Source organism: Salmo trutta, chromosome 31, assembly GCF_901001165.1.
Source record: "Salmo trutta chromosome 31, fSalTru1.1, whole genome shotgun sequence".
NCBI lineage: Eukaryota > Metazoa > Chordata > Actinopteri > Salmoniformes > Salmonidae > Salmo > Salmo trutta.
Genome location: NC_042987.1, coordinates 29,725,277 through 29,752,732, shown reverse-complemented (window position 1 = coordinate 29,752,732; position 27,456 = coordinate 29,725,277). Strand labels below are relative to the sequence as shown.

Genomic DNA, 27,456 nt, shown 5'->3' with positions numbered 1-27,456 from the left:
CTCCACTACTGTGGAGAATGAGAGGCCAAAACAGTTGTGTTGCTATTTACCAGCCCAACTACAACAGTAGCCTTTGCTACCAAGTCAATGGTAGACCTATGATACATCGATGCCCCACACTCATACAACGTGTGTTACACTGTGAGCTTGAAGTGGGAAGATGTTCCTCTAGATTCAACAGGGGAACTTAGAGTACTATTACTAGATTACTTATTCCCTTAAACATAGTAATAGCATGGTAATAACTTTGTAATAATGTTTCATGTGAAGGAGATGGGGATTTTAGATACAGTACATTTAGTTACAGTAAATGTAGTTACATTTAATCAAGATCTTCTAGGTCTCTTTCTTTTCAGTTCACTGCTGACACAGCAGGCTGCAGTCATAAATATTGTCAGACTTTCTTTAAGATGTCAACTAACCTTAATTACATATCAGATTTCTATTATGTCAGATTTAGTTTTGATATGTCATATAGTCTATTTCAGTGCCACCTCTCTCTCTCTTTCAGCAGACCAGGAAGTGAGGTTCTGGTGTACTACTCACACCATCAAAGCTACAGCGACTTCTTCGATGAGTTAAATCGACGAGGCGACACTTTCTATATGGTGTCCTTTCGCAGGGTGAGTCACTCCGTGCATATTCCATAGCATATTCCGTAGAAGCAGGCAACCATATGTCCTTCTGGTTGTGACAATGTGCTGATCTCAAGGCCAAATTAAAATCTGGTCTGTAACTGTTTCATGACACAGTTTTGACTTCAGCAAGTCTTCAGCGGATGAAACTGATAAGTAGGGAAGAAATGGAATCATGAAGTGGTTGTGAAACAATTTTGAAGAGCATACTGAGCACTAATCCAGGGCACCAATTTTGAGTCTTAATTGAAGACGGAAAGCCCCAAATTCAAGAGCGGATTTTGAAGAGCATACTGAGCACTAATCCAGGGCACCAATTTTGAGTCTTAATTGAAGACGGAAAGCCCCAAATTCCTTCCTCTTTTACCTCCCAAATGCATGAATGAATGAGGTTTGAAAAATGGCTGGTGGTGCTGATTAAATATGTACATTAGCGTTTCAATCATCACACATGAGCGTATGTAATGCATTTATATGTGATTTGTAACTTTATCGGTGTACAGTTAATGATTCACTAATTGACCTTGACACAAATTGAATTTGTGTGTTTGATGTAGGCCTTTTGGATTCTGAGCGAGCACATTCGGAAGGAAGGTTATGGCTTTCAGAGACCTAAGGCGTGTAGACCTTATGAAATCGGTGTCCAAATTCAATTATCTAGAACAATAAAGAAGATGATCCTTGATGCTGTTCTTATATTCCTTTCATTCTGTGTGGTGTTTTGGCAGAAATTACCATTTACGGTAACCAATGGTGTCCGTTTCTTGTTAAGCTACCAGATTGGAATTTCACTGCAATTTTGATTTGATGTAGCCTAACCACTGAGAATGTTTTGATGTATTGATTGAGCACATTTTCCTTCCGTCCCACACATCTTGAAATCTTTTCTCTGGTGAAGTGGAATGATGTAGTTAAACATCTCCAATACATTTACATTAAAGTGAAAATTAAAATAATATTCACAACTGTTTATCGGCAACCTCTGTCAGGAAAGTCTTTTCGATTATGAAAATGCATACCTCCATTTTCATAAAAGACCCACCAACTAAACTATGAGATCCTTATATCTGTTATTCCTTCTCTGATATGTCTCCAGACATTCCTTTATACATTTGATGGAGCGTTTTATACACTTCTGAGGCTTTGTGAAAGCATTCTCATGATGCTAATCAGCTGAATCCCTTCTTAGTTCTGAGTCCCTTAGTTTATTCTCATTCTCAAGCAGCAAGAGAATGACTGACTGTCTTATTCCATTGCACCCCTAACACCCCTATTCATTTAGCCATCTATCACAGCCCCTCTGAAGTCTTCGGTCTGATTTTCAATGTTATTCTAACCTGATGACTGGTCAGGAAAGTCAGCAGGGACCATTCTCTCTGATGGCATGCCAACGTCTGTTTTGTGTGAACCTGAGAGAGAAAGAGAGAGAGAGAGAGACAGACAGAGAGAAGGAAAGTGAGCTCTGATTGCAATCTTTCAACTCAATTAATTCAGAGCATCAACTCCAAGGGGCCCCTCTTCAGCTCTTTTGTGTGCCCATCAGCTCTGCTCTCTGAGGACCCTTTATCCAGGATCAGATATCTGTTTCCTGAAAGCCCATTAACTGAGCCCCGATGGAGGCATCAACCCACCCACCACCTGCCTTCAGACCTGCCTGCATCATTCAGTCCGGATAAGAAGCTCTTGTACAATCGCCATTGTTTTGTATCATGACCTCAATAGAAACCCTTTGCTGGCAAACCAAGTATGCTTCTTTCCAGAAGGTACTGTACATAAGCCGTACATTGAGAGCTGTTGTCAATGTGTCAACCCCACACTCTGACGATCTTAAGCTGAGTGTCACACACGTACAGTAATTGCATGAATTGCACCTGGTTTAACTGCAAACAAGAGTTGTGATGACATTGGAAATGGCTGCCTGCTTCTGTACGGTCTGTACTTCTAGCCCTCAAATGGGTCATTCAGCCAGCCATTGGATTGGAGTCCCTGTACTAGTAGATCGATTTTTATTTCAACAGCTAGCTTCTGTCCTCCACTGAGTACATTGACTTCAATACAAAACCTAGGAGGCTCATGGTTCTCACACCCTTCCATAGACTTACACAGTAATTATGACAACTTCCGGAGGACGTCCTCCAACCTATCAGAGTTCTTGCAGCATGAACTGACATGGTTGTCCACCCAATCAAAGGATCAGAGAATTAATCTAGTACTGAAAGCATAAGTTACAGCTAGCTAGCACTGCAGTGCATAAAATGTGGTGAGTAGTTGACTCAAAGGGAGAGAAAACAATTTTGAAAAAATTCATTTAGCCTTTTTTTCACTTAGTTTCACTTACTTAGCTAGCAAATGCAGCTAGCTAGTTTAGCCTCCTGAAACACCCTGCTCAAACAGAGGGATGCTATGTTAGCTAGCTGGCTATGTCTATCCAGCACAACACAGGAATTCTTCCAAGTCAAGGTAAGCTTTTAGTTTTACAAATGTATTGCCACTGGGGCCCTCCAGTGTAACGTAGATGCAAGAAGGAATACAACGTGGTTGCTATGAAACTGTGAACTGTGTTTACGCGTGATCAGCGGTGTATTCACTATGCAGAGTCTGTTGAAAAACGTTTCTTAAACAGAAGTAAACGGAACAAAACGGGGATAAACATACCTGAATTTGTCCAATAGAAACTCTTGTTTGTAACTGTTGGACTATTTACACCCACTATCAGCTAGATGCAGGCAAGAGTGTGCAAGTCGGTATCGAATGTCACCGTCTGTCCAAGTGTCACTGTCGGTCACATTAATTTTGTCTCTCGACCTGTGTGCACCTACTGTCACGCCCTGACCTGAGAGAGCCTTTTTTATGTTTCTATTTAGGTTTGGTCAGGGTGTGATTTGGGTGGGCATTCTATGTCCTTTTTTCTATGCTTTGTATTTCTTTGTTTTGGCCTGGTATGGCTCTCAATCAGGGACAGCTATACATCGTTGTCGCTGATTGGGAGTCATACTTATGCAGCCTGTTTTCCTTTGGGGTTTGTGGGTAGTTATTTTCTGTTTTAGTCATTTGTTACCTGACAGAACTGTTTGGCTGTTGTCTTTTGTTTATTTTGTAAAGTGTTCTCTTTTCCCATTAAATTACAAAGATGAGCACTAACCACACTGCGCCTTGGTCTACTCCATTCAACAGCCGTTACACCTACGTTGTAAATTTTCATTCATAGGCTAGGTTGTAGCAACCTCATGATGGGTATAGGGAAAAATTGAGTATCATGTAGTAGCCTAAACCTATCAATGTCACAGCTGTGTGAATGGAATATGAATGACACTCATCCAATATGCTTTAATAGAAATAAGGCCATGCTCATTAAAAAAAATTGTCCTCCCTCATCTGAAATGGCACTGACCGACACTGACATAGACAGCTAGCATGGGCCATTTTGAAGACTGCTAGCACTATCCCTTGAAGTTTTTACTTCCTGCTTTGCTCCTATGGCTATACTCGCAATAGCCACCAGTCCACCCATTATGCCATCATTGATTTGAATGGGGACGCCCATTCTATTCAATCTATTTCTGTGTGTTTAACACTGTATCAAAGCTCCATAGTTTTGTCAGATGTTTAGAACTGGTGTTATTTGAAGGGCTGGATCAGAACCAGAGTCTCTCTGTCTATTTCAAGTGCAGTTGTCCCTGGCTTCCATGTCTTAAAGCAGTGTTTCCCAACTCCATTCCTTGAGTACCCCACAACAGCACACATTTTTGTTGTAGCCCCAGACAAACGCACCTGATTCAACTCCTTGAGGGCTTGATGGTTAGTTGAATCCGGTGTGCTTGTCTGGTGCTACAACAAAATGTGTGTTGTTAGGGGTTATCAAGGACTGTCTTAAGCCAGAAGTCTCCTCAATGTTAATCTCCACCTATTTACACTGTTATTTACACACTGTATTGCGCTGATCCAAACCGTTCCGTACTGGCTCAGATATTTCAGTTAGATGCAGACTAATCATGTTGCTAGCTACCTTTAGCACATACTAATGTTTACCTTAGCCAGCTATGTCGATCTGAGGCACAGTCACATATACTCCCAATAGTGGCAGCTGGCTTCAAAACAAAATATTTACATCTGTGCCGTCACTCTACACTGTAAACGTCTGACTTTTTGAGTCTTTTGGTATGAAAACTAGTCCTTGAGAGCCCTAAATTCAATGGTGCGTTTAGGAATCCTAAGGGACCTCATAACCCTTCAAAGCCTACCGTATAGGCCTACTTTATAGTATATCTGTGCTACATCAGTGAGCTTCAGGATGAAGTTCCTAGTTTTTCCATGACTTCTTCTCTTTTCCCAGGGACAGCTCCGTTTTAACCAGACCTGGGTTCAAATACTCCTTGAAGTATTTTCAAATACTTTAGCTGGGCTTGATTGAGCTTGCCTGGCGCTTTGGAACCAATAGAATAGTCACAACTGAAAAACCCACCACCCAGGCAGGTGAAAACAAACATGGAAAGTATTTTTACTGCTGCTCTATTCCAACTGGGAGAGGAACCATCTGGTCTGGTCAAGCTGGTGACAGCGGTCTCGCAACCATGCATGGATCTCCTCTCCCAGACCACCAATATTTACCAAGACTTTTAGTTACTGTGTTTATGCCTCTAATAAAGGCTAGGGCTCCTTGGAAGGGGCCTAGACGACTAGCTCAATCCACCGCATCCGCCTATGTCGCACTTCCACATCTGCGGTGAAATGTGACAGATCTAGAGCAGTGTTTCAGACCATGAGACATCCCAAAAATTGGTCTTCTCACAAAATCGTCTGTAGCATCAAAACTGTTTTCCCTGTTCATGAGAGACTCACATGAACACGATGCTATTCTCCGGTCTTAGAACTCGTCTGAAGTTGGTACAGCCGAAGTGGTCCAATGACGCGTCTGCTACGCTACAAGACTAATTTGCTAGCGCAGACTGGAATATGTTTTCTGGTATTCATCCAATGGCATTGAGGAGTATACCACCTCAGTTACCGGCTTCATCAATAAGTGCATCAACAACGTCGTCCCCACTGTGACCGTACTTACATATCCCAACCAGAAGTCATGGATTACAGGCAACATCCGTACCGAGCTAAAAGCTAGAGCTGCCGCTTTCAAGGAGCGGGACACTAAGCCGGACGCTTATAAGAAATCCTGCTATGCCCCCAGACTAATCAGTGACGGCAAAGTGCCAATACATGACTAAGATTAAATCCTACTACACCGGCTCTGACGCTCGTCGAATGTGGCAGGGCTTGCAAACTGTTAGACTACAAAGAGAAACCCAGCCACGAGCTGCCCAGTGACGCGAACCGACCAGACAGGCTAAATGTATTTTATGCTCGCTTCAAGGCAAGCAACACTGAAGCATGCATGAGAGCACCAGCTGTTCCGGCCAACTGAGTGATCACGCTCTCCGTAGCTGATGTGAGCAAGACCTTTAAACAGGTCAACATTCACAAGGCCTCTGGGCCAGCCAGATTACCAGGACGTGTACTCAGAGCATGTGCGGACCAACCGGCAAGTGTCTTCACGGACATTTTCAACCTCCCCCTGACCGAGTCTGTAATACCTACATGTTTCAAGCAGACCACCATTGTCCCTGTGCCCAAGAAATCAAAGGTAACCTGCCTAAATCCCTACCGCCCAGTAGCACTCACGTCGGTAGCCATGTAGTGCTTTGAAAGGCTGGTCATGGCTCACATCAACACCATCATCCCGGAAACCCTAGACCCACTCCAATTCGCATAACGCCCCAACAGATCCACAGATGATGAATTCTCAATCACACTCCACACTGCCCTTTCCCACCTGGACAAAAGGAACACCTACACTACCATTCAAAGATTTGGGGTCACTTAGAAATGTCCTTGTTTTTTAAAGAAAAGCTCATTTTTTGTCCATTAAAATAACATCAAATTGATCATAAATACAGTGTAGACATTGTTAATGTTGTAAATTACTATTGTAACTGGAAACGGCAGATTCTTTATGGAATATCTATATAGGCGTACAGAGGCCCATTATCAGCAACCATCACTCCTGTGTTCCAATGGCACATTGTGCTAGCTAATCCAAGTTTATCATTTTAAAAGGCTAATTGATCATTAGAAAAGCCTTTTGCATTTATGTTAGCACAGTTGAAAACTGTTGTCCTAATTAAAGAATCAATAAAACTGGCCTTCTTTAGACTAGTTGATTATCTGGAGCATCAGCATTTGTGGGTTCGATTACTGGCTTAAAATGGCCAGAAACAAATAGCTTTCTTCTGAAACTCATCAGTCTATTCTTGTTCTGAGAAATGAAGGCTATTCCATACGAGAAATTGCCAAGAAACTTAAGATCTCATACAACGCTGTGCACTACTCCCTTTACAGAACAGCGCAAACTGGCTCTACCAGAATAGAAAGAGGAGTGGGAGGCCCCGATGCACAACTGAGCCAGAGGACAAGTACATTAGTGTCTAGTTTGAGAAACAGACGTCTCATTAGTCCTCAACTGGCAGCTTCATTAAATAGTAACCGCAAAACACCAGTCTCAACGTCAACAGTGAAGAGGCGACTCCAGGATGCTGGCCGTCTAGGCAGAGAAAGAAGAAAAAGACATATCTCAGATTGGCCAATAAAAAGAAAAGACTGAGATGGGCAAAAGAACAGACACTGGACAGAGGAACTCTGCCTAGAAGACCAGCGTCCCGGAGTCGCCTCTTCACTGTTGACATTGAGACTGGTGTTTTGCGGGTACTATTTAATGTATTTACTCAATCTACACACAATACCCCATAAAGACAAAGTGAAAACAGGTTTTAGAATTGTTTTTAAATGTATTAAAAATAAAAAGACATACCTTATTTACATAAGTATTCAGAACTTTTGCCATGAGACTATTGACCTCAGGTGCAACCTGTTTCCATTGATTATCCTTGAGATGTTTCTACAACTTCATTGAAGTCCATCTGTGGTAAATTCAATTGATTGGACATGATTTGGAAAGGCACACACCTGTCTATATAAGGTCCCACAGTTGACAGTGCATGTCAGAGCAAAAACCAAGCCATGAGGTCAAAGGAATTGTCCGTAGAGCTCCGAGACAGGATTGTGTCAAGGCACAGATCTGGGGAAGGGTACCAAAATATTTATGCAACATCGAAGGTCTCCAAGAACACAGTGGCCTCCATCATTCTTAAATGGAGGACGTTTGGAACCACCAAGACTCTTCCTAGAGCTGGCCACCCAGCCAAACTGAGCAATTGGGGTAGAAGGGCCTTGATCAGGGAGGTGACCAAGAACTTGATGGCCAAGCTGACAGAGCTCCAGACTTCCTCTGTGGAGATGGGAGAACCTTCCAGAAGGACAACCATCTCTGCATCATTCCACCAATCAGGCCTTTATGGTAGGTTGGCCAGACGGAAGCCACTCCTCAGTAAAAGGCACATGATAGCCCTGCTTGGAGTTTGCCAAAAGGCACCTAAAAGACTATTAGACCATGAGAAACAAGATTCTCTGGTCTGATGAAACTAAGATTGAACTCTTTGGCCTGGATGCCAAGCTTCACGTCTGGAGGAAACCTGGAACCATCCTGGGGGTGAAGCATGGTGGTGGCAGCATCATGCTGTGGGGATAGTTTTCAGCTGCAGGGACTGGGAAAATAGTTAGGGTCGAGGGAAAGATGAACATAGCAAAGTACAGAGAGATTCTTGATGAAAACCTGCTCCAGAGCTCTCAGGACCTCAGACTGGGGCGACGATTCACCTTCCAACAGGACAACGACCCTAAGCACACAGCCAAGACAAAGCAGGAGTGGCTTCGGGACAAGTCTCTGAATGCCTTTGAGTTGCCCAGCCAGAGCCCGGACTTGAACCCGATTTTGAACATCTCTGGAGATACCTCAAAATAGCTGTGCAGCGACGCTCCCCATTCAACCTGACAGAACTTGAGAAGATCTGCAGAGAAGAATGGGAGAAACTCCCCAAATACAAGTGTGCCAAGCTTGTAGCGTCATACCCAAGAATACTTGAGGATGTAATCGCTTCAACAAAGTACTAAGTAAATGGTCTGAATACTTATATAATTGTGATATTTCAGTTTTGTATTTTAATACATTTGGAAAGATTTCTAAAAACCTGTTTTTGCTTTGTCATGGGTTATTGTGTGTAGCTTAGAGGCATTTTTTTTACCCAAAAAATGTAATCAATTTTAGCATAAGGCTGTAACGAAACAAAATGTAGAAAGTCTAGGCGGTCTGAATACTTTCCGAATGAATTGTATATGGAAACTGTTTAGTGCCACAAAATACATGAAATAAATTAAATCCTGATCTTTCTTCTATCTCTCAGACATAGAACTGACACTTCATAAAACTTCTTTTAGATTTTTTTTGGGGGGGGACTATCTTTTTTTCCATGTAGTGAATTTGTTATTCAATGTGTTTTATGGGCTAAAAGCGGTTAGGCCAAATAACATTTTTATATATTTTTTATACTTCAATGGGTGTTAAAATTCTAAATGAAATAGCAAAATGACCATTGATATGACCTTCTTAAAACAATTCCATATAGCTTTATAGAACCCCCCCGGCTTAGACTATAATGGGTTAAGGACCAGTTGAACTTAGTTCATGCAGTTAGTCATTAGTTATTTAACGCCAACTCTTTCTTTCCTTGTAGGATCACCTTCTGCTCCCTGCGACCAACCACAGCAAAGGGAGAAGGCCAAAGATGTCCTTGGTGTTACCAGCTATTAATGTGAATGGTAAGGACTAGTAACCGATGGGAACTGAGCAATAGCAAGCTAAAAATAACCATTTGACTCTAAACTCTAAGGAAGTTTATTGATGTACGTTTTGGAGAAGAGCTTTCACGTAATCAGAAGCCACAGCCAATTTACATCTCCACCTTCCTACTGTGTATAAACAGACAACCTACGCTCACTATACACTATAGTCATCAGTTTAGTTATAGCTTGAACCAGCTTGAACAAATGAAAGTTATTGTGATGGATGAATGCTCACTTTTTCTTCTCGTATTGAAAGCTTTCCTCTGTATTTACTTCCTATTGTTTTAGTGACAGAAATAGCTTTCAGGTGTGAACAAAGCTATTTGCACTTCTGTTATGTGCAATGAATTAGGCAATTTTGCTAAGGGCAATCGTATTGGTCTGTTGGTGTCCCTTCTACCCTGAAGAAAATAAGTAGAATACAGATTTTCCATGCCCTTTTAAGGATAGAATGCACACTTTCTGAAGTTCAGAGACAACAGTACTGTACGGTACATTTGCTTTTCTAATCTTAGGTGATTTACTGTCTCTCCAGTAGCAGGGGAGGGTTACGTTTAGAGAAGAGCTTGTCTGGGGGAGCCAGATAAACAGTTTGAAAATACAAGTTGGCTTATACTACATATGTAGGATCTTCATTTTACCAGTTTCTCACGGCAGAATAATTAGTCTGCAGCAGCAGGAAATGTGAATTATTCTGTGGATTCTAATTCATGAAAATTGTTGTAGGGTTGATACATTTATTGTTAGGGCAAATCAAATCAGAAATGTGAAAGTGGAAATTACAAATTTTAGAAGCCCTTTTAAACCTTGAATGCACTATAAGTTTGCATTTCCTGCTATGCAGGAAGTTTCATGCAACAGGGTAATCAAATTAAGATCCTACATCTGTAGGACATGGGGCTCACCATTGAACTCATCCTCTTGTCTGGGTTCTGTCCCCCTCAATCTTCAGACTTTGTTGTTGTGTGGGTTATGATAAATTATTAATGCATTTAATAGGTACAGTTGAAGTCGGAATTTACATACACCTTAGCCTTAGTACATTTAAACTCAGTTTTTCACAATTCCTGACATTTAATCCTAGTTAAAACTCCCTGTTTTAGGTCAATTAGGATCACCACTTTATTTTAAGAATGTGAAATGTCAGAATAATAGTAGAGAGAATGATTTATTTCAGCTTTTATTTCTTTCATCACATTCCCAGTGGGTCAGAAGTTTACATACACTCAATTAGTATTTGGTAGCATTGCCTTTAAATTGTTTAACTTGGGTCAAATGTTTCAGGTAGCCTTCCACAAGCTTCCCACAATAAGTTGGGTGAATTTTGGCCCATTCCTCCTGACAGAGCTGGTGTAACTGAGTCCGGTTTGTAGGCCTCCTTGCTCGCACACGCTTTTTCAGTTCTGCCCAATCTATAGGATTGAGGTCATGGCTTTGTGATGGCCACTCCAATCCCTTGACTTTGTTGTCCTTAATCCATTTTGCCACAACTTTGGAAGTATGCTTGGGGTCATTGTCCATTTGGAAGACCCATTTGCGACCAAGCTTTAACTTCCTGACTGATGTCTTGAGATGTTGCTTCAATATATCCACATAATTTTCCATCCTCATGATGCCATCTATTTTGTGAAGTGGTGCCCTCCTGCAGCAATGCACCCCCACAACATGATGCTGCCACCCCCGTGCTTCACGGTTGGAATGGTGTTCTTCGGCTTGCAAGCATCCCCCTTTTTCCTCCAAACATAACGATGGTCATTATGGCAAAACAGTTCTATTTTTGTTTCATCAGACCAGAGGACATTTCTCCAAAAAGTACGATCTTTGTCCCCATGTACAGTTGCAAACTGTAGTCTGGCTTTTTTATGGCGGTTTTGGAGCAGTGGCTTCTTCCTTGCTGAGCGGCCTTTAAGGTTGTGTCGATATAGGACTCGTTTTACTATGGATATAGATACTTTTGTACCTGTTTCCTCCAGCATCTTCACAAGGTCCTTTGCTGCTGTTCTGGGATTGATTTGCCCTTTTCGCACCAAAGTACGTTCATCTCTAGGAGACAGAACGTGTCTCCCTCTTGAGCCGTATGACGGCTGCGTGGTCACATGGTGTTTATTTTATTTTTTATTTTATTTCACCTTTATTTAACCAGGTAGGCTAGTTGAGAACAAGTTCTCATTTGCAACTGTGACCTGGCCAAGATAAAGCATAGCAATTCGACACATATAACAACACAGAGTTACACATGGAATAAACAAAACATACAGTCAATAATACAGTCGAAAAAAGAAAACAAAAAGTTTATATACAGTGAGTGCAAATGAGGTAAGATAAGGGAGTTAAGGCAATAAATAGGCCATGGTGACAAAGTAATTACAATATAGCAATTAAACACTGGAATGGTAGATGTGCAGAAGATGAATGTGCAAGTAGAGATACTGGGGTGCAAAGGAGCAAGATAAATAAATATGGGGATGAGCTAGATAGATGGGGTGTTTACAGATGGGCTATGTACAGGTGCAGTGATCTGTGAGCTGCTCTGACAGCTGGTGCTTAAAGCTAGTGAGGGAGATATGAGTCTCCAGCTTCAGTGATTTTTGCAGTTCGTTCCAGTCATTGGCAGCAGAGAACTGGAAGGAGGAATTGGCTTTGGGGGTGACCAGTGAGATATACCTGCTGGAGCACGTGCTACGAGTGGGTGTTGCTATGGTGACCAGTGAGCTGAGATACGGTAGGGCTTTACCTAGTAGAGACTTGTAGATAACCTGTAGCCAGTGGGTTTGGCGACGAGTATGAAGCGAGGGCCAACCAACGAGAGCGTACAGGTCGCAGTGGTGGGTAGTGTATGGGGCTTTGGTGACAAAACGGATGGCACTGTGATAGACTGCATCCAATTTGTTGAGTAGTGTTGGAGGCTATTTTATAGATGATATCACCGAAGTCGAGGATCGGTAGGATGGTCAGTTTTACGAGGGTATGTTTGGCAGCACGAGTGAAGGATGCTTTGTTGTGATATAGGAAGCCGATTCTAGATTTAATTTTGGATTGGAGATGCTTAATGTGAGTCTGGAAGGAGAGTTTACAGTCTAACCAGACACCTAGGTATTTGTAGTTGTCCACGTATTCTAGGTCAGAGCCGTCCAGAGTAGTGATGCTGGACGGGCGGGCAGGTGTGGGCAGTGATCGATTGAATAGCATGCATTTAGTTTTACTTGCATTTAAGAGCAGTTGGAGGCCATGGAAGGAGAGTTGAATGGCAGTGAAGCTCGTCTGGAGGTTAGTTAACACAGTGTCCAAAGAGGGGCCAGAAGTATACAGAATGGTGTCGTCTGCATAGAGGTGGATCAGAGAATCACCAGCAACAAGAGCGACATCATTGATGTATACAGAGAAGAGAGTCAGACCGAGAATTGAACCCTGTGGCACCCGCATAGAGACTGCCAGAGGTCCGGACAACAGGCCCTCCGATTTGACACACTGAACTTTATCAGAGAAGTAGTTGGTAAACCAGGCGAGGCAATCATTTGAGAAACCAAGGCTGTCGAGTCTGCCAATAAGAATGTGGTGATTGACAGAGTCGAAAGCCTTGGCCAGGTCGATGAATACTGCTGCACAGTAATGTCTCTTATTGATGGCGGTTATGATGGTGTTTAGGACCTTGAGCGTGGCTGAGGTGCACCCATGACCAGCTCTGAAACCAGATTGCATAGCGGAGAAGGTGCGGTGGGATTCGAAATGGTCGGTAATCTGTTTGTTAACTTGGCTTTCGAAGACCTTAGAAAGACAGTGTAGGATAGATATAGGTCTGTAGCAGTTTGGGTCTAGAGTGTCACCCCCTTTGAAGATGGGGATGACTGCAGCAGCTTTCCAATCTTTGGGAATCTCAGACGATACGAAAGAGAGGTTGAACAGGCTAGTAATAGGGGTTGCAACAATTTCGGCAGATAATTTTAGAGAGAGAGGGTCCAGATTGTCTAGCCCGGCTGATTTGTAGGGATCCAGATTTTGCAGCTCTTTCAGAACATCAGCTATCTGGATTTGGGTGAAGGAGAAATGGTGGGGGCTTGGGCGGGTTGCTGTGGAGGGTGCCGGGCAGTTGACCGGGGTAGGGGTAGCCAGGTGGAAAGCATGGCCAGCCGTAGAGAAATGCTTATTGAAATTCTCAATTATAGTGGATTTATCGGTGGTACACATTCTTTGAATGGGGCATGCTTATTTAAGATGGTGAAGAAGAGACTTTTAAAGAACAACCAGGCATCCTCTACTGACGGGATGAGGTCAATGTCATTCCAGGATACCCCGGCCAGGTCGATTAGAAAGGCCTGCTCGCAGAAGTGTTTTAGGGAGCGTTTGACAGTGATGAGGGGTGGTCGTTTGGTCGCAGACCCATTACGGATGCAGGCAGTGATCGCTGAGATCTTGATTGAAAACAGCAGAGGTGTATTTGGAGGGCGAGTTAGTTAGGATGTAATCTATGAGGGTGCACGTGTTTACGGATTTGGGGTTGTACCTGGTAGGTTCATTGATAATTTGTGTGAGATTGAGGGCATCAAGCTTAGATTGTAGGATGGCCGGGGTGTTAAGCATGTCCCAGTTTAGGTCACCTAGTAGCACGAGCTCAGAAGATAGATGGGGGGCAATCAATTCACATATGGTGTCGAGGGCACAGCTGGGGGCAGAGGGTGGTGTATAGCATGCGGCAACAGTGAGAGACTTGTTTCTGGAAAGGTGAATTTTTAGAAATAGAAGCTCGAATTGTTTGGGTACAGACCTGGATAGTAATACAGAGCTCTGCAGGCTATCTTTGCAGTAGATTGCAACACCACCCCCTTTGGCAGTTCTATCTTGGCGGAAAATGTTATAGTTAGGAATGGAGATTTCAGGGGTTTTGGTGGTTTTCCTAAGCCAGGATTCAGACACGGCTAAGATATCCGGGTTGGCAGAGTGTGCTAAAGCAGTGAGTAAAACAAACTTAGGGAGTAGGTTTGTAATGTTAACATGCATGAAACCAAGGCTTTTACGGTTACAGAAGTCAACAAATGAGAGAACCTTGGGAGTGGGAGTGGAGCTAGGCACTGCAGGACCTGGATTAACCTCTACATCACCAGAGGAACAGAGGAGAAGTAGGATAAGGGTACGGCTAAAGGCTATACAAACTGGCTGTCTAGCACGTTCGGAACAGAGAGTAAAAGGAGCAGGTTTCTGGGCACGATAGCATAGATTCATGGCATAGTGTACAGACAAAGGTAAGGTAGGATGTGAGTACGTTGGAGGTAAACCTAGGCATTCAGCAATGATGAGAGAGAGTCTCTAGAGATGTTTAAACCAGGTGATATCATCGCATATGTAGGAGGTGGAACAACATGGTTGGTTAAGGCATATTGAGTAGGGCTAGAGGCTCTACAGTGAAATAAGACAGTAATCACTAACCAGGACAGTAATGGACGAGGCATATTGATATTAGAGAGAGGCATGCGTAGCCAAGTGAACATATGGGTCCGGTGAGTGGTTGAGCTGGCTGGGGACACGGCGATTCAGGCAGTTAGCAGGCCGGTGCTAACAAGCTAACAGTTAGTAGGCCGGGGCTAACAAGCTAGCAGTTAGTAGGCCGGGGCTAACAAGCTAGCAGGCCGGGGCTATCAAGCTAGCAGGCCGGGGCTAACAAGCTAGCAGGCCGGGGCTAGCAGGCTGGGGCTAGCAAGCTAGCAGGCCGGGGCTAGCAAGCTAGCAGTTAGCAGGCCGGGGCTAGCAAGCTAGCAGTTAGCAGGCCGGGGCTAGCAAGCTAGCAGTTAGCAGGCCGGGGCTAGCAAGCTAGCAGTTAGCAGACCGGGGCTAGCAAGTTAGCAGTTAGCAGACCGGGGCTAGCAAGTTAGCAGAAGGGTCTTTGAGGGACGTCGCGATGGAGGTAAGTCTGTTTTTGCCTCTTCGTGCGGTGACGTCGATAGACCAGTCATGGATTAGTAGGGATCCAAGTAGCTCTAGGTAGCTAGCAGAATGGGCCTTCAGCGGACGTTGCGCCTGAGGGGCCTGTTGGAATCCTCGGGCAGATTATTTCGGTATTCCAGTCATAGAGGATCGGCGGGGTTCTGTGCCCGGTACCGGCAGTAGAAGGGGTCAGGATATTGTAGCCCAGGAGTGGGCTTCGGTAGTAGCCCAGGAGCCCTGGCCGGGCTAGCTTCAAGCTAATTGGTGCTTGCTCCGGGATGGAAACGCTAGCCAGGAGTAGTCACCCGGGATTGCGGTTAGCTAGTTGTGAAGATCCAGATGAAAATGTTCAGAGTTTGCCGTAGGAATCCGGGGATATGGAGAGAAAGAAATAGGTCAGTTATGCTCTGGTTTGAGTCAAGTTGTACGAACTGGCGAGAGCTTTCCAAGCTAGGTTAGCTGATGACCGCTAGCAGTGGTTTGCTGACTGATAGCTGGTAGCTAGTTAGCTGGCTAGCTACAGTTGAGGGAATCCAGATCCAAAGTAAATAGAAATACTTTAGGAAAAAAAACAGATCCACGCCACATTGGGTGAGGCGGGTTGCAGGAGAGTATTTAGAAGTTGAGGTTTAGGAAAATATTTAAAAAAGATATGCGAAGAAAAATATATAAAAGGATATATACAAGGGACACGACAGGACAAAGACGTCTGACTGCTACGCCATCTTGGACATTTTACTTGCATAGACAGAACGCGTCTCCTGAGTGGTATGACGGCTGCGTGATCCCATGGTGTTTATACTTGCGTACTATTGTTTGTACAGATCAACGTGGTACCTTCAGGCATTTGGAAATTGCTCCCAAGGATGAACCAGACTTGTGGAGGTCTATAATTATTTTTTCTGAGGACTTGGCTGATTTCTATTGATTTTCTCATGATGTCAAGTAAAGAGGCACTGAGTTTGAAGGTAGGCCTTGAAATACATCCACAGATAAACCTCCAATTGACTCAAATGATGTCAATTAGCCTATCAGAAGCTTCTAAAGCCATGACATCATTTTCTGGAATTTTCCAAACTGTTTTTAAATGCAGTCAACTTAGTGTATGTAAACTTCTGACCCACTGGAATTGTGATACAGTGAAATAATGTGCCTGTAAACAATTGTTGGAACAATGACTTGTGTCATGCACGAAGTAGATGTCCTAACCGACTTGCCAAAATTATAGCTTGTTAACAAGAAATTTGTGGAGTGGTTGAAAAACTAGTTTTAATAACTCCAACCTAAGTGTATGTAAACTTCCGACTTCAACTGTATGTATTTTAAGTTAGTACATAGTATAGAAATACTTACTATGATTTAGCATTTAACCGTTTAAAAAAAAGATGGATAAAGTGGGAAAATTCCAGATTACAAAGCAACCACTGCACTTGATTCTCATAGCGTCTGATGTTTCAGAGGTACCGTTTCTCATAAAAGCTCTATGCTCAGCTCTAAATGCTGTGAGACCACCATGCTTTGGAGTTATTATCATGGTTCGTTTATTCCACACCAATACTGTCTTTCAGAGCTCAGCCCTTACAGACAAGGGCCTCCGACCAAAGGAAAACCTCCCTCCCTAGACACCTCTGGGGATCGGCTGCCCTCAGTGTAGGAGCCTCGCCATTATGGCCTTGAGCCCCTGTAAACATACTTTAGTGCGTCCTAGAGGCCCCCCAGTACAAAACATTGCGGAGGCCGCTCTTACCCGCCTCACACTGTTAATGGTCCTGAAACATTCCAAGACCTGTTTCCTGAGTCTTGTGGATCAAGTTTGTTATGCAAACATGCATCATCCTACAAAACAGAACTTTATGCTGACTGCTTGTTGACAGCAGTTTTGCTTTCGATGAATCCAGACATATAAATCTGAAGTTTGGCATGTTTTTGTAGGGAAAGATTCATCATTCATTTCTTTGTTAAAGGTCTAGGCCATTAGCTCCCACAACATTAGCCAAAATGTTTTGGATCTGCCATTATGCAATCTCATAGATGGGTGACAATATCTAGATTACAGCTTTTGAGTGATTACGAGGAGAAGAAAGAGAGAAACTGGGAAAGAGGCGTTGGTGGAATACAAAGCATTCCTGTCATGGGAATGCTTTGGTTTATTTCTTTATCTCTGTTTCTCTTGCTCCCACAGTCTGTTTCTCTTGCTCCCACAGTCTGTTTCTCTTGCTCCCACAGTCTGTTTCTCTTGCTCCCACAGTCTGTTTCTCTTGCTCCCACAGTCTGTTTCTCTTGCTCCCACAGTCTGTTTCTCTTGCTCCCAAAGTCTGTTTCTCTTGCTCCCACAGTCTGTTTCTCTTGCTCCCACAGTCTGTTTCTCTTGCTCCCACAGTCTGTTTCTCTTGCTCCCACAGTCTGTTTCTCTTGCTCCCACAGTCTGTTGCTCTTGCTCCCACAGTCTGTTTCTCTTGCTCCCAAAGTCTGTTTCTCTTGCTCCCACAGTCTGTTTCTCTTGCTCCCACAGTCTGTTTCTCTTGCTCCCACAGTCTGTTTCTCTTGCTCCCACAGTCTGTTTCTCTTGCTCCCACAGTCTGTTTCTCTTGCTCCCACAGTCTGTTTCTCTTGCTCCCACAGTCTGTTTCTCTTGCTCCCACAGTCTGTTTCTCTTGCTCCCACAGTCTGTTTCTCTTGCTCCCACAGTCTGTTTCTCTTGCTCCCACAGTCTGTTTCTCTTGCTCCCACAGTCTGTTTCTCTTGCTCCCACAGTCTGTTTCTCTTGCTCCCACAGTCTGTTTCTCTTGCTCCCACAGTCTGTTTCTCTTGCTCCCACAGTCTGTTTCTCTTGCTCCCACAGTCTGTTTCTCTTGCTCCCACAGTCTGTTTCTCTTTCTCCCACAGTCTGTTTCTCTTGCTCCCACAGTCTGTTTCTCTTGCTCCCAAAGTCTTTCTTTTGTTACCACAGTCTCTGTTTATTTTGTTCCCACAGTCTGTTTCTCTTGCTTTCAGTTTTTTTTGAGGTGCAGAAGTGGATGCCAGGGAGGAATTTGTTTGATATGCTTATGGCTTTGTTGAAAGGATATGCTATGCTTATTGCATATCATTAGATAATATCCTTGGAGAGGCACAGTGGTGGCTGCATATAATTGCCAGGTGATTGTAACAGTAGGTTGTAATTTTCCCCAGCCACAGAGTGTGGTTGTTTAGAAAGACCTATTCTTTCCATAAATAGCTTCCATCTGTAGAAATCAGTTTGATATTCCTCACTACTTGAATAGAAGATTTACCATAGTTTTGTCCTCAGAATCACTCTTCTGGGCTACAACATACGGTGCAAGAATGCCAAGTGGCCTTTTGGGTAACTTTATCATAACCAATTGGCCTCAGTTGAAGGCTGGATGGTATGTGGAGGATAATCAAGGGCAATTGAGTATTGTCGTTCTCATGATTTGAAATAAGCCATTTCACTGTGTTGTATTGACAGGTCAACATATTTTCTCATGTTCACATAGTTTAGTTTATGGTTGGTCTGACGCAAAGACTTCCACCATTTGGAGTTAGCTATGCTCAGGTAAGGTCTGTGCCATTTGGAATTAGCTATGCTCAGGTAAAGTCTGTGCCATTTGGAATAAGGTATGGTCTGTATAAATACACAAGTGTTCCATTTGGAATTAGCTATGAAATAAGCTGTGTGTCTGTCTTCCAAACAACTCAACACCTTCTAGTTCCAAGCCTTAAAACTGCAATCTCGAGACAATGCAGGTGTACAACTGGCAGCTAAAACTCAGATTCCTTGCACATATATACTGGCGGATTCAGCTCTAATAAAAAAGAACAGTAACAAAAGTGTTAAATTCCTTTTATCTTTAGTGGGTAATATTTTTGTATAGTATATCTAGAGTAGTGTATTCAGGTACTATGCGCTTATCATATTAGTTTTCATCAAACATACAGTAGAAACACACATACTTTGAACATCCATGTGTTCACAAAATGGGATCGGTTGCATAACCCTTTCAATTTAATTTCCATATGCATTAATCACCATTAGATCCAGAGCCTGATTCCTACATGTGCCAGTAAATTCCTCCCGCTGGCTAAGCCACATGAACCTGGCCTTTCTGGCCAGTCTGGTGGTTGTGTGGCTGATGGCTTCAGCCAGTGTTCTTCCAGGAGCTGGTGTTCAGCCTCCAGCCGTCCTGCAGGCTCCTCAGCCACCTGACAGGAGAAGGCAGTGAACCAAATAATGACTATTGCATTTGGGCTCTAGTGCTAAGAGGACGGACTTTGGGATTGGATCCTCACAGAGAGACACTATGAGGGGATCCCCTCAAGAGATCCTCATTGGATGTCATGAACCAAGATGACTGAATATTGTTTAGATTTTGATTATAACCATATTTTTTTACTTATTGTATTTCATTACAGACTCTGTCATCAAGGATGACAAATTTGAGGTGATGATGCAGATTGACTGTGAGGTCATGGACACCAAGATCCTCCACATCAAAACCTCCAGCATCCCAGAGTTCCTACGTGCCAACACCACTGACTTCCAGGCTGCAGCATCGGTTGGTGTTCTATCAGACTCTGCCTAAACTTCACTTCAACCAGAATACCTGGCAATCTGAAAGCCTATAATGTAGGTATATTGATAAACTGTGACAACAATTTTTGCCTTGTTGTATCCTCTCTGGAAATGTTCTGCATCAATTTCGCACATTCTCTGTCTTCCACATTTCACAAGTCCTTGTACCTCTGATGTTACAAATCTCTCAAGACTTATAAAGAAGTTGTCCAGCAACTGTTTGCCTCCATATTGCTTGGTTTAGAGCGTCTGGTTTATGTTAAATTGACAGGCTGCCAATGCAGGCATCTAGGTCATTTGTTAGGATAAATATGGGACTTAATGTTGAACCCTGTGGAACCCCTTCAAAAAATTCCTTCACTGTCTTGACCCTACAGCTATTGCGCTTTTTTAATTGAGCCATAATTTTACCAAATGTAACCTAATACCTTTATACAAAACAGTAATTGATTCTGGACCCTATTGATGGAACCAAGCCATGTTAACAAGATCCTTTTCACATATATTAAAGTTGTTAATAGACATATCTGGTGGAGTTATGATTCTTACTTTTTATAAAGCCATGTTGAGTGAACAAACAATGTAAGCAATACATTTACATTTTTGTCATTTAGCAGATGATCTTATCCAGAGCAATGTACAGTTTGTGCATTCATCTTAAGATAGCTAGGTGGGACAACCACCTATCAGAGGCATAGTAAGTATGCTTTCCTCAAAGTAGTTATCAGGAAAGTCAGAGCTAGAAAGGGGTGGGTGGTCAAGTGCAAGTGTGGTTCAGTTTAATTTATTTCATTTTTTTACTCCTTAGTATGTGCAGTAGCAGTATCACACAAACATGATCTAAGTTATGATGTGGCCATTAGGGGTGTAATAATGAATTTGTTTTGTTTGAGTTGCTTAATGGTTTGTCATGGTTTTCAGAGTTTTCAGAAATAAAACCATGGACAGTAACATGTTCTAATATCGATGACTAGTGTGTGTCAGCATTCATGTTTGAAGGCATTTATTTTATTAAAAGCTTCATTTTAAATTACAGTATATACAACATACTTTAAACTTCTAACAAGCAGTAAGAAATAACTGTGTCTTGCTTTGCTGAATGATCTTGCCTGCTGCCATTTGGGCAGTCAAAAACGGTGACCATTAAATATAAAAATACAACTAAATGCGTTGGGACAAAATGGGAGACATTTTGAGAAATAAAACACAAACCGAGCAACAGAGATTATAAAGTGCAAAACACAATGGCCCTGTAGACTGATCTACAATCCACTAAGACATCAAATGTACACTACCGGTCAAAAGTTTGAGAACACCTACTCATTCAAGGGTTTTGCTTTATTTTTTATATTTTCTACATTGTAGAATAATAGTGAAGCCATCAAAACTATGAAATAAGACATGTAGTAACCAAAAAAGTGTTAAACAAATCAAAATATATTTTATATTTGAGATTCTTCAAATAGCCACCCTTTGCCTTGATGACAGCTTTGCACACTCTTCAAATTTTGATTTGTGTAACACTTTTTTGTGTTATTTCATAGTTTTGATGTCTTCGCTTATTATTCTACAATGTTGAAAATAATAAAAAATGAAGAAAAACCCTTGAAAGGGTAGGTGTTCTTAAACTTTTGATCGGTAGTGTATATATTTAGGATCTTTTATACAAAAAGGTGCTCGTCCCTTTATTATATATATATATCACTACTCGTCTGCTTTTAATATGCAAATATAACATTGTAGGTCACCTGGTGACCGTTGTCCCATGCGTACAGCTTTTTGTCCTTGGGGTTGTAGTCGATTTGCGTCGTGTATGTGTAGTTGTTTGTGAACGGTATTCTGGGGATCATCTGGGTGTGTGTGTGCGTATCGAAGGCGTAGGATATATTGGCATGGGTGTGTTCGTAGTTGTCCACCGCATACAGGACACCACAAATGACAAAGGAGTTTCCGTAGAAGTGTCTCCTCAGGCCCGTTCTGAACGTACTCTGGAGGCTGAGGTCGGTCGGGTTCACACGGCTTAGGATGATTACTTCCTGATGGAAGCCCTCCTCATCCAGAGCAGGGTACACTAACCACAGGCCGCTCTCATCCACCGCAAAGTCGATATCCAAGTGTCCTCGCCACCTCCAGGAGGCGTCCTCCTCTAACACGGCATCGTGCAGCGTCGTCCAGGCCGCCACGTAGAGCAGATGCAGGTCGAACTTAATGATGTCACGGGAGAAGGCGCGGTTGTAATAGAAAGCTCCGTTGTACACCACGTGGCCTGTGCCAATCCAGTTGTACGGTAGTTTGTAGGAATGGGTGACGTGTCCTGACAGGAAACAGACCAGAGAAATAATAGAGTACTCAATACTGAGCAGCACACATTGCACAAATCAAATAGCACCATTACATGAATCTATTGCCATGTCTGTCTCGTAATCATGGCACCCAGAACCAAAGCAGTTACTTGGTTTTGAGACTATTCTATTGTGAAAATACCTTGTTTGAAGTTGTCCATGTCGTGGAATTCCAGTAGGTGGTTACCATAGTTGTAGTTGGTGACATATATGACATTTCCGTTGCCCTTTGGGTCCTTCATCCAGGCTCCTTCCTTCCGGCCGTAGGTGTTATGGGTCACTGGGTCCGAGATGGAGGCCAGAGTGTCTTTGCACATGCCTGTAAGTAAACATACAGACAAAAGATAATCTGTACTCCCCTCAAGTATTTAAAGAGCAAACTAATAACAATATTTCCCTCCCAAAAAGATCAATGTGGTGTATAATACAAATCATGCCTTTTTCAGCATCAAATTAGAATTTCACTTTGGAAAATCAAAAATCTGATCAACCAAAGATATTTTTTACCAGAGACTTTAGGGGTCGCCGAGGGGACCTCTGAGGGGCCCTCTGTCCAGCTGATGCGATGCTTGGGTTTGGGCGCACCCGTCACCTTGCTGGGTGGGGCTGTGGTGCTGTTGACCTGTCGCACTGCAGCATTTGGAGACGTCAAAACAGACAAGGTTTCAGGTTTCCTAGTGGCCGCTGGTTGAGTGGTGCTTGCGCTTGTCGCAACCATTGTAGTGGTGGTTGCTGGGGTCGTAGTTGTGGTTGGAATGGTTGTGGTCGGGATGAACAGAGTGATTGATGGTGTCTCGGTAGCTCTAGGGGCAGATGTGGTGGGATTCCCTTGGGGACTAGGGGCTGTTTTGGAGGCACGAGTGGCCTGGTTGTCTGGGTTCCACTTCCTGTCTTGCGATGTTGGTGTCGGGGTGCCTGCTACAGGTCTGGGCTGGGTGGGTCTCAGGAGCTGGTCATCGATGAGCAGGTCCATGGAACCATCACCGCTCAGGGCTTCGTCTGCTGCTGGTGAATGAGCAGCACAAGCATCATCTACAGTACACCAATATACTCAAGAAGCCACTCCAATCTCATATTAAACCCCAGAACAAAACCTGTCTATAGGCACAGCCCCAATATAGAGACTCCCAAAAAGAAGCCGTCGACAACACTAAAATCCCTGGGATAATGTGCTGTATGTTCTGAACTGGATAGACTACTGCTATGTTAGTATATGTCCTGTATTTTAATGGACTTACTGAGCTCCTCAGCGGCTCTATTGTCCACCGTGTTGGCCTTGTAGAAAGTCACTCCTCTGATGACCATGCCGTTGAGTCCCACCTTGCCTTTCAGGGGCCCCTGGGGCTCCTCCCTGTTTTGCGGCTGGCTCCTCTTCAGCATGGGCCTGGTGGACCCCTGGCCCTTGGCCCCAATGTAGCGCTCGTCATACTTCTTCTATAGGAGGATCCAATCACAAAGGACCAAATGTTACCATTGTGTTATCGTAAAGCTTTTAGTGAGACAACTGTACTACATACTGTACCTGTTGATTTTTAGTTACAATAAGTTGTTAGCAACCATTTGTCGCATGGCAGTAAAGTTTTCTGTTTCTGATTTTAAATTGTAATACTAGGCTGCAGAAACAAACGCTATGGTTTTGAACATATTGTTTTTCTGAAAACGTATGCAGTCGAGGTTCAAAGTAAGAAAGTAATTTATTGTCAAATACTCTGAAGTCTGAAGAAAATGTATTGTTTTCTGAGACATCTGGAAACTGTTGTAGTCCAGAAAGCAGACTAGTTTTGATCCCGCCACACTGTATTAAAGACGGTGCCAGGCTACTGGCTACCTTAATGTCTTGCCAACGTTTCCACTACAAGTCCAAAGAGACTAACTGCCTTGGTTAGCATAGACTTTGTGTGTGTGTATGTGTGTGTGTCTTACCTCTGTGTTAGCATAAGCTGCAGCTGTATCCTTCTGCAGGGACGGCTCCAGCTCAGTCAGATGTTTTCTCTTTTCCATCCTCTGCTGGGCTCTTCTCCCCTTTTCCTCGCTAGAGGGGCTCCTCACACTCACTTTATCCTTCTCCGTGTGGTTACAAGAAAAGGTCTGGACACCCACAGAGACAAAGCAAAATGGTGAGAAGCCAGTACCATAACCATAGACTTTAAGGCAGGGATCATCGACTAGACCCAACCGGTCAGGGGGCTGGAACATCATTACAAATCACTTGTAGACTGCAAATTGACCACAAGGAGCAGCAACAGCTATAATATTTGACTAAAACATAATCATTTCAAACCTTGCTTACATTTGTATACGATCAAATATATCTCGCTATTATGCGTGGGAATACGTTGAAACAGATTTCCAAAATGAAAATCACTTGGTGCTGATTTGCTGGTGTTTTTACAGTCTTTTATGTCCCCCCCCCCCCAAAATAAAATCTTCCGCGGGCCGGCAGTTAGGGAACCCTGCTGTAAGCTATGCAAGCTATGACTGCCCATTCTGAAATGCCTATAAGTGTCAGTATACAAACCTTTTCTATATTGTCAACCCGGTTGAGGAGTTTGGTTGTAACTGAGTGCAACTTTAATAGATCCATCCCGTAAAACGCTCCCTCCAGTAACTCCATTACTGTTGAGAGCTGTAAAAGATCAGAATCATTGCAGTACATTTTAGATAACATACATGTACATGGTGTAGTCCTGTCTCATGCTGTATTCATTCACAGATGATGTGGACATTTCATTCAGATCAAATAAAGTTTGAGGGAATATTCCATTGCAAAGGGACCTGGCTAACTCCTTGTTTTACAAAGACTATGGGTTATTTTATGATGGACCAGTGTAGTGTTTTTTGTCCTTAGAGGTAGGCGCTTGTGTTTTACCTTGATGTCATCTTTCCCTGCCTCCTGCAGCTTCTTGAACCTGTAATCTCCCTCGCAGGGATTCAGAGCAGAGGGTGGGGCTACACACACACACTTTTTACAATTGGGCCCCGATGTCACAGTCTCCACTGTGTAAAAGTCTTCAGCCCTGGCGGCGCCCTCCTCTATTCGCCGGCAGGCACTTCTGCTCAGCGGTCTGACAACACATTTACAGCGACAGTCAGAGCCTTCCGACAGCGTTTTCACTTTGTCATAATCTCCCAGCAGCTATAATTGAGAAGAGATGGGTAGAGAATGGGTAGTCCACCAATGAGGAGCACAGCATTTCACAATTCACACAGACACAAGGCAATGACACATGCATTGGTGCAGTTCAGTGGAGGCTGGTGGAAGGAGATGTAGGAGGACAGCCTAGTGGTTAGAGCGTTGGGCCAGTAACTGAAATGTTGCTGGATCGAATCCCCGAGCTGACAATGTAAAAATCTGTCGATCTGCCCCTGAGCAAGGCAGTTAACCCACTGTTTCCTGGGCGCCGTGGATGTTGATTAAGGCAGCCCCTGCACCTCTCTGATTCAGAGGTTAAAGCGGAAGACACATTTCAGTTGAAGGCATTCAGGTACTGACTAGGTATCCCCCTTTCCTTGTAATGGCTGGAATGGAATAAATGGAACAGAGTCAAACATGTTGTTTTGATGTGTTTGATAAATTCTCTTTGTTCCAGTTCCATTCCAGCCACTACAATGAGCCCGTCCTCATATAACTCTTCCCACCAGCCTCCTCTGGTGCAGTTACTTATAGGATGGATCAACATAACATATTAATGAGAATGTATACATTTATCACTACATAGGAAAAACTATCTCATCTCTCTGATACCAAATATTCTATGCACACACATTGCAAATTGAAAATGGTTTGACTAAGAATCGACTAATGTAGAAAGAAATACTGATTTTTAACCCTTTATATGGGTATGAAAAATATTTTGGTCTTACGAACATATTTCACATTTAGGAGAACATTTTAAAACGAAAGTAACTATATACTAAAATGACAACGCTCAGTGTGCATGCGTAAGTAAGCATGATAAGTTCTCAAGGTAATAGGACAACTTTTCCAAGGCTAGTATTCATAGACCATGAAGTATCAATTATTAATATCCTAAACTAAACGGAATTATAATGCTTGGGAAAATTGCATTATTCTTTCTCTTAGTTATTCTCATTAACTGTCGCACTTGGCTTTAGATAGGTATAGGCTGTGCGTATAATTAGGTTATCTAATCACTCCTGTTACAAATCCCGAGGAAGGTCGTAAATACCTGAGATAAAACGTTCTCCTGGTTGTCCATCTCATCATCCAGCAGTGGTTCGTCGGTCTGTTCTAGTTCCTCTTTAATTCCATTATCCATTACGTCGCCGAGTGCAACTCGTGCCCAAGTGATTGAGACCGCACACCACAACAAGAGCAATATCTGCAACCTAGACATCATCTCCTAAATTACCAGGTGCACAATTGATAAATTGCTAATAAAAAAAATGATGTCTTTGAAACTCTCTGCAGCGAATTAAAAAAAGAATAAAGTAGTTTGAAATATTCATATGTTATAATAAGAAATATTCAAACGTTATAATAAGAAGATGCTCATGATAAAATTTAAAATAAAGTGATCTCGCAATGGAAGTTAATCCGAGATGTATTTAGAGTCCTCGGGTAAACCCTCGCTGTAAGGTATGACCCCTGTTGATGGTTGGAGGTGAATGAGCAGGCAAGTGAACGTTCTAATGGTTGGTTATGGATAGGTGGGACGGACTTTATCATTATCGGATACAGGGTGCAGTCTGTCTCACAGATTGGATGTGAAACAATGTTACAAGATATTAAACAATAGTTTTCAAACATAATATTTGGTCATTAATGTTCTTTCTTCTTAACTGTATAGTTGTATAAATGCCTCTTCTGGCCATTGGGAAATGTTTGCTATAGATTTCCTGGCTAGTAGGGTATTATTATAGGTGATATTATTTGATGGACTGCAGAATGAAGCTCATAAATCTGACACAATTTTAGAATAGGCTATTTGTGGTTGAAATGAAGAGAAAATGTGAGACCCAAACCTACCCGATAGCGCCATCTAGGGGATTATTTCTGCCATCGTCTGTTTATGTGATGGACATTGTTCTTCCACCATTCCAGCAATGTGGGAACCAAGATAAGTGAGTATTATCCGTTATATATTATTTAGAGTGAACAGCCATGATACACAGTGTATTTCATAATAATGTGCATTTCCCTCACAGAGTGGATCCTGTCATAACTGTTCAGCAGTTATTT

The 27,456-nt window shown here is 42.9% G+C and overlaps 2 protein-coding genes across 9 annotated transcripts in view; one reads left to right on the top strand and one right to left on the bottom strand.

Annotated features, from left to right (window-relative positions):
* LOC115169904 (cyclic AMP-dependent transcription factor ATF-6 alpha) overlaps positions 1-20,881 on the top strand; it is a 56,272-nt gene extending 35,391 nt beyond the window's left edge. For 5 of the 7 annotated variants that reach the window (XM_029726009.1, XM_029726011.1, XM_029726010.1 and 2 more), the window contains 3 exons: positions 512-623; positions 9,314-9,398; positions 19,752-20,881. In XM_029726009.1, coding sequence (XP_029581869.1) covers positions 512-623; positions 9,314-9,398; positions 19,752-19,921 — 367 coding nt within the window. In that variant the 3' untranslated portion in view covers positions 19,922-20,881. The remainder of the gene's footprint in view (positions 1-511; positions 624-9,313; positions 9,399-19,751) is intronic. The other 2 variants (XM_029726008.1, XM_029726014.1) reach the window with 1 other exon arrangement.
* Positions 20,882-21,575: 694 nt separating this feature from the next.
* Positions 21,576-26,945, bottom strand: LOC115169903 (olfactomedin-like protein 2B). Of its 2 annotated transcripts, none has more exons than XM_029726005.1 (8): positions 26,444-26,945; positions 25,123-25,389; positions 24,772-24,879; positions 24,177-24,341; positions 23,492-23,687; positions 22,761-23,258; positions 22,396-22,572; positions 21,576-22,225 (listed from the first exon to the last, which is right to left on the bottom strand). In XM_029726005.1, the coding sequence occupies exons 1-8, from the start codon at positions 26,612-26,614 to the stop codon at positions 21,630-21,632; spliced, it is 2,178 nt and encodes a 725-aa protein (XP_029581865.1). In that variant the 5' UTR covers positions 26,615-26,945; the 3' UTR covers positions 21,576-21,629. The 2 variants fall into 2 exon arrangements, with proteins under 2 accessions (XP_029581865.1, XP_029581866.1); XM_029726006.1 differs by having other exon boundaries at positions 22,761-23,255.
* Between the last annotated feature and the right edge of the window lie 511 nt (positions 26,946-27,456).

Bases quoted from the DNA above. Each gene is read 5' to 3' on its own strand.
- LOC115169903 (XM_029726005.1), bottom strand. From the start codon at position 26,614: ATGATGTCTAGGTTGCAGATATTGCTCTTGTTGTGGTGTGCGGTCTCA. The intron at 24,342-24,771 runs GTTTGTATACTG...GTGGGTGTCCAG, and splicing joins GGGTTGACAATATAGAAAAG to ACCTTTTCTTGTAACCACAC. The intron at 22,226-22,395 runs GTATTTTCACAA...GTTTCCTGTCAG, and splicing joins CATGGACAACTTCAAACAAG to GACACGTCACCCATTCCTAC.